The sequence below is a fragment of the Coffea arabica genome, chromosome 5e (genome assembly GCF_036785885.1).
Source record: "Coffea arabica cultivar ET-39 chromosome 5e, Coffea Arabica ET-39 HiFi, whole genome shotgun sequence".
Taxonomy (NCBI): Eukaryota; Viridiplantae; Streptophyta; class Magnoliopsida; order Gentianales; family Rubiaceae; genus Coffea; species Coffea arabica.
In genome coordinates, this window is record NC_092318.1 from 10,180,923 (window position 1) to 10,191,155 (window position 10,233).

Here is a 10,233-nt window from a genome sequence, read left to right on the forward strand (position 1 = left end):
TAACCCTGCATGCATTGATTATTATTAGAACCCTAAAATTGGGGTTCTACATATTTGATTTCACTTGAACAGTACGAATAGCATGTAATATATCTCTATTTGATTTCAAATCAAATAGATATATACATGGATTTAAAAAAGATTTATTTGCACACATGATCGATGAGGGATAAAAAAATTCATTTTGAAAAATGTGAAGGATGAAAAAATTCATTTTGTGAAATGTGATGGACGAAAAAAATTCATTTTATGAAATGTGAGGGACTATAAATCAGATTATGTAAAATTTGATTCGATATTTTTGCCCTTAAAAAATAATCACGTGTAAGGTACATGGTGGATTTCGACCAAAAACTAGTCAGAAATTTAGGTAGGAACCAAATTTAACCAATATGAATTTGTAAGAAACATAAAATCACACTTTTAAAAATGAGGAATGAAATAAGTCATTTTGTAAAATATGAGATGCTTTGAACGATTTTTCATTTTTTTATTGGTAGCTAAACACTTTCTAGCTTAGGCTGTTAAAAGTACCATTTATTGCGTCTTATGTTCGAGGTGAGTTTATGTTGGCAGCAAAAGCTAGAACTAAACAAACGTCGGAAGCCACAAGGATGTTCATCTTACCATCCCAATAATTTTTATGTCAATCTAATCTCAAACATCTGCAGACTGCAGTCATGACTTCCAGACAAATTACCTATTGCCGCTCCACAATAAATAGAATCTCCAGTTTCTTTGATTATCGTATAACATCAACCACCACAATTTTCAGCGAATTAGTGATTATGATTTAGATAGCAAATTCATTTTCTTGAGGGGATCATCCTCATATCGCTCAATGCCCATTGCAGCACCAGGAAAGTAAGTAAATAAATAAAACTAAGCGGTGCAAGAAATCTCCGGTCATAGAGAGAGAGAGAGAGAGAGAGAGTAGAACTAGGAAGGAAAGACATCTTTGCTGTTCAACCAAAAAATGTAATACTACAAATTCCCGAGGGGGCGAGCGAAGCGAGGGCAGTGCCCAAACCTCCATTTCTCCTACCCGTTGTCCCCCCAGCTTTGCCCTTCCCCACCTAGTGTTGCAGAAAAACCCCCAGCCCAACTTTTCACCTGCAACTCATGATTCGGATTTCCATTTGAAATCTTCAACAGTGTTTAACACTATCTTGAATTTGATTGCATATCAAACAATGACTCGTAAAGCCAGATGTCACAAAAATTAATCAGCGTGGTCCACTGTATCATCTTCTGCAGCAGATGCACAAATCAATTATACGGAAAATGTAAAAACTACTAATCGAAGTAGTTAATTACATCAGCGGGTACATTTTTCTGCTTTCAAAAGGTAAGGGACAGGGGGAGGTAGTGCACAATAAAAATCATCATTTCCGCTGTCCATGCGGTTCCTTCAATCAAACACAGCAATATTATCTTCATGAGTCCTCTCCTGTGTCATGAGAAATCCAGATGTCACACAGAATCCAAGTAAAATGATGATGCTTCACCCCCATCCATGAATATACCACCATAAAAGCTGAAGAGTTCTCTCTTCAAGGGATCATTTGATCAGCATCCTGTTGAGCAAGCTCCAACACCATAGCCTCATCAAAAAATTTGTTGATGCTCACATCTTCACTCATGCCCTGAGAGGACAACACAAGTTTCTCAAACTTCTGTTCCTTGTGATATTCTTCTTTTATGGTGTCAAAGATTTTAATGTTTCTTGATATTCAAAGAATAACACGAGGAAAAATAAAAACTTTCTACCACCAATCATCTGAGAACCAATTAACTTGAGTTTAACTCGAGCAAAGAACACTAGAATCATTTCAATCAATGTCTTCTTAAGAATATCTTGTAAGAAGATGGAATGAGGAGAAGAGGTCACACCTTTCTACGCCGTGTCTTCACCATGAACTCACGAGCCAAATGTTGAATAGGTGCAGGTTCAAGTGGTCGTAGAACTATGGTCTTGTCCAGAGGATCCCCAGGAACGATAGCCCAATGGTCAAACACAGAGAGACAAAATGCTTGCCCTTGAGTGTGATACCTCAAGTCTGTCTCAAAGCCAAATGATTCAATCACAGGTAAAAATGCCTGCAGCCCCATAAAAGAAAGAGGTCAAATAAATTCACCCACAGTACAGTGTTGCGTTGCAAACAAGTATAACCAACTGGAAAGACAAGAAGTCATATACAAATAGCAGCAAACAACATATATATGAGGGTAAGCTCTGAGTGCCCTTTGTTTTAAACACTACAGAATACAGTTTCAAGCATAGACAGCCTTAACACTGCTAGAGACAAGCTAGCAAATGGATCAATTGACTGAAGAAAAGGCCTCAACAATGATTGAAAGTAACACCACAAAACAAACTATTTTCTGTTTCAGTGATGTCTGGAGAAGATGCAATTCCAAGAAAACACCTTTCTATGATCTCTTAACAGAACTCTGCTGTCAAAGTTATGGTAATGTTTCCCTTTTTGTGCAAGACACTATTTTTTCAGCCCTAGAAATGCTTCCAAGAGAGTTTATAGAGAAAAAGTAATCATTTGAACTACTTTGAAAAACTGACCTTCACAATATATGCTGGGGTCCCCGGTTGAGGAACATCTGCTGTAACGTGGCCACGCCTGCGGGACAACACCGTGTATATAGCAGACACACAATCTATAGGGGTCTGTATCTGAATAAGAGCAGCCACATCAAGTCAAATAACCAAGTTTGTCTCCAGTTTTAAGAAGCTTGAGCTCAACAAAAACAGCTGAAAATTCAATCTAAAGGAGCATCCTCAGACTGATATAGATAACTTAAAATCAAAAAAGCTCAGAAGTACTTAGGGGGCGCTTGGTTCATGAGCCGGAATTGTAATTGGAATTGGTATCATATATAAATAATTAGTATGGGTATGGCCCTATGTCATCATTTCAATATATATATATTGCTTGGTAAACACTTTCTAGGCTTAGGTATCAGAATAAAATATTTATTCTTTCTTTTTTCTTTCTTCCTCGCTGCACATACCGCCAGCTTTGGCGGCCAATTGATAGCAGCTTTTCCAAAAACCACAACTGCTGGCAAACTCAAGGCAAAATCACAATTAATTGCTACCTTTGAGCTCCTACAATTATTGTATTTAGCCTCAAGATTTCCAAACTTTTCCAATCTAAGAGAGATCTAAATTCAAACTACGATCTTCATCTTCTTCTTTGGTCAAATGGTCAAACACTATAAAAACCAGAGCCAACCATAGAAGAAAAGAAACAAGACTAAATGAACATGAATGGCCTTCCCTGTCTGGTTCTCAGAAAGTCTAAAATCGAAAAAACAAGCGGAGCAGGAGAAGAAAAGGGAAGCAACAATGGCAGAAATCACGAAGAAGAAGACGATGAGCAAACAACGAGGAAAGAGCAAGAGGAAGCTCTCGTTGCTCTCATCGAACACCGTACTAAAGAAGTAAATCGCCTCAGCCACCGCATCACCTATTACGCAACTCAGGTTTCCACTTTTTTCTCATGATTTCATCCCTTTTTTGGTTCAGTTTTTCTCAGCCTTTGGAATTGTATGAATTTCTAATGCATTTCTTTTCCCTGGAAATTTGGATTGTTTTGTGCTGTATCACTCAAAAAGATACCCGGAACCAAAGAAGAAGATGAAGATTTGGAGTGTTGGTGGGGGGTGAGTGAGGTTTTTTTGTTGGGGGAAGGGGAAGGGGAGAGGTGGCAGCAGTATTGGTGGAAGTGGGGTGAGTGAGATGGTGGTTGGGAGTCAAATTTGGTAATCAACCAAAACCTCCCAATATAGTCGGGAATCGAGAGTCACCAGATTCTTAGATTTCATTCCAATTTTCCAATACCCCTACCTATTTAACAAGCAACAAATATGGTGGTGATTCCAGTTCTTGATTCCCAAACCCTTGTACCAAGTGGCCCCTTAATATGTTTTTGAAACATGATAGTCAAGCAATGCTCGGTTATATGATAATTAAGAGTACCAGATGCCATTGAACATAATGAGCCCGCATTACTACAGCTCAAGTGACAAATTTTAATAACTTAAAGGCCTTTTGCATTAACCCTCAAATGGGTGAAACCATCCAAGATTGGTGCGTGAAGGAACTACCTACCTCCACATAATAAACTGGTTCCATGAGCCTTGGAGATGCCATAAGGAAAGCTGAGTAGGCCACACGACGAGCAGTAGGAATTATCTGACCAGTTCCACGATTCAATGGCTCAGGAGCAACTTTTGCATCGACTATCTTGAATTTAACATTTCTGATGGGCTCATCACAAAGAGGTCCTTCTCGAGCACCCCATTGAAACCTGATGAAGACACTAAGTTAGCTTGTGATAGAAGAACAAAATAATCAAAGCAGTAAATACTGGCATTACCCTTGTACAATGGAATCTTTCACGGCATTCAGCAAGCTCTTGTCCACTTCACTAGACAGTGTGTCATCTAATAAGATATTAGGTCCCTGTACATTTCCAAAAATGTTGAAAATCACAACATTAGACATGAAAATGATACACTTTTGCACAAAAGCTCAGATAATTCCAGAAACCCATGACAGAAATAATTATTAAGTTATAGATGAATCCAAAATTTACATGTAGAGCTGCAGAAAACTACTACTACAGGCTGAGAAGGAAAAGTCATATTAGGTTCTTATGTCAATTTAATAGCCAGGTAACCACCAAACGCATAAACCTAACAGCAACCAACGAGCCTTTTTATGCAACTCTTAAACAGGTTAGCTGAACGTGACTGACTTAACTCACAATCCGCCTCGCCAACATGACATGTATAACGCGTGCTATCTTATCTATCTAGCCATCTACTTCAGATAAGTCAAAAATACCATTCAAAGCAAAGTACATGATGCATAAGAGACATGGATGCTACAAATAGTCCGAAACTGTTCCTAAAGCATGATAGCTGATAGCTGCCACAACCCAGTAAACAAGAGATAATTCATAATTTTCGCAGCATATACAGTCACATAAAGACATCTAATATACTTGAAAGTATTCCGTGTCAAAAAAAAAAAGTCAAAACAAATAAAATCAGATAAGACTGACAGATGACATAAAAGTAGATAGATCAAACAAGAATAAGTTGTGAAGCAAACAGAACTTGTTTTCTGAATGCATCAATCATGCTTAGTTGATATGGACACCTTATTGTTAAGCATTTTACATTACCTGTTTATCAGGTCCAAATGCCCAAATGGACCTTGCAGCAAGCAAGTCCCAGTCATACTTCGTCTGAAAGAAGTCCCCAAGTTTCTTCCTAGGCCAGTCAATGCTAACAACACCATTCTCAATATCTTCTGCAAGTCCTCTTTCCAGAGGCTCAGCAATCTAGCATCGAAACTTTGAATCAGACAAACAGAATTGTTAAACCATGCATGACTGATACAAAATTACTACTTGAGTTACTTGCCATGGTAATCTTATTTTTCTTGTTAGGTGTTTCAGCAAAACATTTCATTGAGGATGACTCCACCACTGTTTCGCAGAAGGAGACAACCGGATCTGCGACCTGTATGCATTTGAAAGTGTGAAGTTCCCATTCGAGAAGTATCAACTTGAGCCAACTCAAAGCAGTATAACAATCGGTCCAATAAACATAACAAAGAATGAGCATTTTACATTACCTTCACCTCCACTTCCGAGTAAAGCTCCCGAAGATCCTTCATGATCGAATCTAGGTATAATTCCCCAGTACCCAAAATTGTGTGTTCTCCTGATTCTTCTACCTTCGTGATAGCGAGAGGATAACTTTTGCTTATCTTCCGCAGACCCTCAACCATCTTGGGTAGCTCACTCGGATTTAAAGGCTCAGTTGCCGTTTTCACAACTGGAAGAGTGTTAAACTGAAGGGCTCGGAATATATATACATCCTCATCATAGTCCTGATTACAAAGCGTAGCAGTCTTCATAATTGAAGCATCCACACCTTCAATCAGCACCCAAGAACCAGGAGGGGCCTCACTTATCGGTATCCTGTAACGAGCTTGATAAACCCAAAGTTTTGTTACTTCTTTCACTGTCATGTCCTCCTCATCTTCTGGGGAATAACCTTCTCCCAGCACGCGAACAGTCTGCCCAGTCATAATTCTACCACTATAGACTCGACCAAAAGCATCAAAAACACTGCAGTCAGATTTAGGATACAGTTTTGTCACATTAACCATTAAAGGACCATGGGGATCACAATCTTCCATGGCCTGAAAAATCATCGAGTCCGTAGGCCCAGTATAGATATGCTCAACCTTCTTAGCTGCACCAGCTTTGGCAGAAGGAATGCGATGGACCAACATGTCTGTGAAGCCTGTAGCAGTACCAAAAACTGAGCTACAAGCCAACCTCAGCAGAGGCCGTACATTTAATCTGTAGGCTGCATTGCTAAGAGTCACACCAAGCTCAGCAAGTGTAGCCTCCACACTCTTCTTATGTTCTCCAATTACCTGGCTATATATTTTGTAAAGAGGTTCAAGCACAAATTGGACAAATGATCTTTCTGCCCCACTGGTAGGTTGTTTCTTCTTAAAACCTCTAGTATCAGGATCAAAATAATAGTCCCCCCAAAGACGAGAAGCAAACTTATTGGCATCAAATGGAATGCCATGGAGCTTGACATATAGCTTAGCAAACGATTGTAGTGTAAAGGACCATCCTGCGCTCGCACTTGCAAAACAAACATTCCCAAGAGCGGGGTCAATAACCTGGACATCTCCAGCAGTTGACGAAGCAGCAGTTATGTGGGTATTGATAGCTTCAATTAAATGCCTTAGCTTATGATATGCATCTTTTGGAGGCAACTTGAGTTCAGTTATCAACCTGTCAACCTTGGGAAGAATAAAAATATGCGTAAACAAGACAAGCAGAGAGAAAAGGCAAGTTATAAGAAGGAAGCAGGATAATGTTTTCTTTAGTGAACCAATGGGAGCAAAAAGAGTACCTTGTTTATCACAACTACTATGGGGAGGCGCTCTTGAATTGCATGGCGAATAGCCCTCTCAGTATTAACCTGATAGGACATAAGAATTATAGATGCTTAAAGGTTAATGCCCAGTATCCAAAAACTACAGCGACAATAACTTATAACATTGACTAACTTTTACAAAAAGTTCAATAGTCAACGAGTCATACACAGCATGGCTTATTGGTGCCTACACAAACCATAGAGTATGCAAGGTACAACCTGACAATCTAACAATGTACTCAAATATTAAGAATTGGTCCAGAATTAAACGCAACCTGACTATCTAACAATGTGCTCAGATGATAGAGCAAGAGAAAGTCAAACTGAATTTCACCCTCGCATGATTAGAAGGGGCATTGGACAGCACTGGAGCTATTCCCAGATCAAGTACATTATATGGCAACCTGGCAAAAATATTCTCACATCTACAGACATGTTTGCTACTGGAGGTCAGAACAACTGAAGAATGCAGAGAACCAATTACAGTACTTCACTCCATAAAGACAAGTAGAAAGCAAACATATATGCAGCAAAGAAAGTATATTGCACCACATTGGAATAATCTGTATTACAAGAAAAACATGAACACTTCTCAAGACTGCAACAAATTCTCTTTTCTATTTTGTGTTGACAGGTTGGATAAAAAGCAACAAGAACATGATATTTGAGGCAACTCGCAAAGAGTTTTAGAATAATAGCTATAACAGAGTGAATAGCACCAAACTGTCGGTTTTCTTTTAGGAGATGCTTAAAAATACCAACAGAAGTTTTCAAGGAATCAAAATTACCATAACTCCATCAGCAGCATCTACAATCAGCACAGCACCATCAGCGAGCCTTAGAGCTGCAGTCATTTCATCAGAGAAATTAACATGGCCAGGGGTATCCATTATGTTACAGAGGTACGACTTTGAATTGCTATCTTCAAGCACCAATGACATGGGTACCGCCTTGATTGATATTTTCCTCTCTTGTTCATCGATCCTGGTATCTGTATATCTCATGTGCTTCTCACTTTTCTCATCAAAAGTAGAGATATGGTGTGTTTGCTCCACCAGCATGTCCATAAACAAGGTTTTACCGTGATGTAGGTGTCCCACCAAAGCTACATTTCGAACCAAAGCTGGGTTCGACATTAAACCTAAAAGAAACTGCGTTGACACATAGGTGGATGAATCCTTTACACCTAATTCAAACTTGAGGTTCTTGACAGGTTTGATTATTGGTTGCTCCAGAGGCAACTCATCCTCGTCCATAACCAATGTCTCAACTTCTTCACCATAAACCTCCTCCGCAGTTGGGTAGTACTTTTTGTCCTCTGCAAGAACCACCTGGTTTTCCATATCAATGTCATGATCAGTAGTAGTCAGCCACCCATTTGAACCTCCAGGTTCACGCTCAGCATCCGATCCAGCCTCCTCATCCTCTGTCCTACCAGGAAGCTCATCATCTTCCTCCTCTTCTTCGCTCTCTCGATCAGATTCAATTTCAGGCCCAATATAATTCCCAAATTCATCATACAAACTGTCATCCATGATTCTGTAAAATCTGCCACCATTAATGGCCAAATCAGTTATTTCCTATACTTACAGAAAAGGGTGGGGGGAAAGAAAAATAAAAATTACTCAATTCACAAAAGTCCCAAGTCATGGTTTAAAGACTCGGCCAAGTCCTAGTTGACCTGGTCGAGTCACCACCGGAACTTCAGCTTCCAGTCCGCCATATCCCAGAGACGTTAGTTCTGCAGGAAACTCATTCAGACTTGGAAGATTCGGGGCCAAGTTGACTCCACGACTCCAAAAAGCGGCTGACTCAACCCGTTTTGACTCAAAAAATTCATGAACGGGAGCTTTCACCATGATTTTCAGAGACTTTAGGGTATAAACAAATACATTTGGGGGAAAAAAAACCTTACCCGTACCCAATTTATGAGAAATTGCACAGAAAGACAGCCGTAACAAATCAATCTTTAACCCAAAATTAATACTCCCTTTGAAGACTCTTCACTAAACAGCAAGTGGGTGCCACAGACTGAAGAGAAAGAGAAGGAAAAATAAAAGGGCAAAAAGATGAAAGCCTGACGGTATAATTTCAGAAACCCAGAGACCACCACTACCAGCACAACAATAAAACCTAAAAACTGCTGCACGCCAAGGTCTTTACGTAGCTCAGAACTCGCCCAAAGCTCAAAAATTTTGATTCCACATACTCATAAACATCATTTGAAGTTTATCAAAAATCACAGCATAAATAATTAAGCTCGCGTTATGAAGCATAACAAAAATCACAGCACGCGTTCAAACATGGTAGGCACAGCAAGCAAAGGAGTGGGATTCAGTGGTGTAATGTTAAGAATAAAAAATCACAGCATATAAATAATTAAGCACGCGTTCAAACATAGTAGGCACCAGTATAATAGGGGAAGGGAAGGAAACGGGCTGCAAACCTGGAGAGATGTCAGTGAACGAGAACGATTGGTAGGGTGGTGAATTGGAGGGGCAAGGCAGTTTCAGATTGGATTTGCAGGGCGTTCAGGGGAAAGTGGAGTAGGAGGGAAGATGCAAATGGTACATAACCGGCAGCGCTGGAGAGGCGAGGCGGGTTTTTATGGTAAAGTGGGCTAGCGACTGAGGTTTAACACTGGGGAAAATGCTCGAGCAACCCTCGCTGGGGTAACGAAACAATTTACTATACGAAGACTGTTTAATTACTTGTTGGATCAATCACCTGAATAAGATGATGCTTAAAAATTTTGGTTGAAAAATTGCTACAGTATTTTTCTACAAAAAATTTTAAAAAAATGCAATCCAAACATATTCAAGTTTTGTTACTTTTTCATGAACACATTTTTACCTCAAATATATCAAATTGTTACAGTATTTTTTCTACAAAAAATTCAGAAAATGCAATCCAAGCATGGCCGTTAGTAAGTTTTGCATAAAAAAATAGTAAGTTAACTAGATAAATTAATAATTTTTATGTCTCAGAAAGTAAATTACAAAAATATGAAACTTACTTTATTTTTGAAATAAATTACTACTCTATATCTGAAACTTACTTTTAGAGAGTAAGTTTCGTTCAAATAATAGTAAGATTTTATAAATTAATAGTAAATCTTATTGATAGACTAGTAAATTTGGTTAATGAACAAAAACTTACTAGTTTGTGGTAAAAGTTTACTATTTTACTTAAAAAACTTAGATGAAACAAGTATTAGGAAGTTTATTTGAACTTATG

The 10,233-nt window shown here is 38.8% G+C and overlaps 1 protein-coding gene across 1 annotated transcript; it reads right to left on the reverse strand.

Annotated features, from left to right (window-relative positions):
- Window positions 1–1,138: 1,138 nt before the first annotated feature.
- Window positions 1,139–9,583, reverse strand: LOC113687798 (110 kDa U5 small nuclear ribonucleoprotein component CLO). The gene is made up of 11 exons (XM_027205321.2): window positions 9,443–9,583; window positions 7,785–8,544; window positions 6,973–7,041; window positions 5,666–6,859; window positions 5,452–5,550; window positions 5,211–5,369; window positions 4,398–4,483; window positions 4,130–4,328; window positions 2,579–2,689; window positions 1,894–2,100; window positions 1,139–1,646 (listed from the first exon to the last, which is right to left on the reverse strand). Exons 2-11 carry the CDS (start codon window positions 8,529–8,531, stop codon window positions 1,554–1,556), a joined length of 2,964 nt encoding a protein of 987 aa, XP_027061122.2. The 5' UTR covers window positions 8,532–8,544; window positions 9,443–9,583; the 3' UTR covers window positions 1,139–1,553.
- Between the last annotated feature and the right edge of the window lie 650 nt (window positions 9,584–10,233).

Excerpts from the sequence above, each read along its gene's own strand:
- LOC113687798 (XM_027205321.2), bottom strand. The coding sequence starts at position 8,531 with ATGGATGACAGTTTGTATGATGAATTTGGGAATTATATTGGGCCTGAA. Across the intron at positions 5,370-5,451 it reads AGAAAAATAAGATTACCATG|ATTGCTGAGCCTCTGGAAAG; the intron begins GCAAGTAACTCA and ends TTTCGATGCTAG. Across the intron at positions 4,484-5,210 it reads CATTTGGACCTGATAAACAG|GGACCTAATATCTTATTAGA; the intron begins GTAATGTAAAAT and ends GGAAATGTACAG.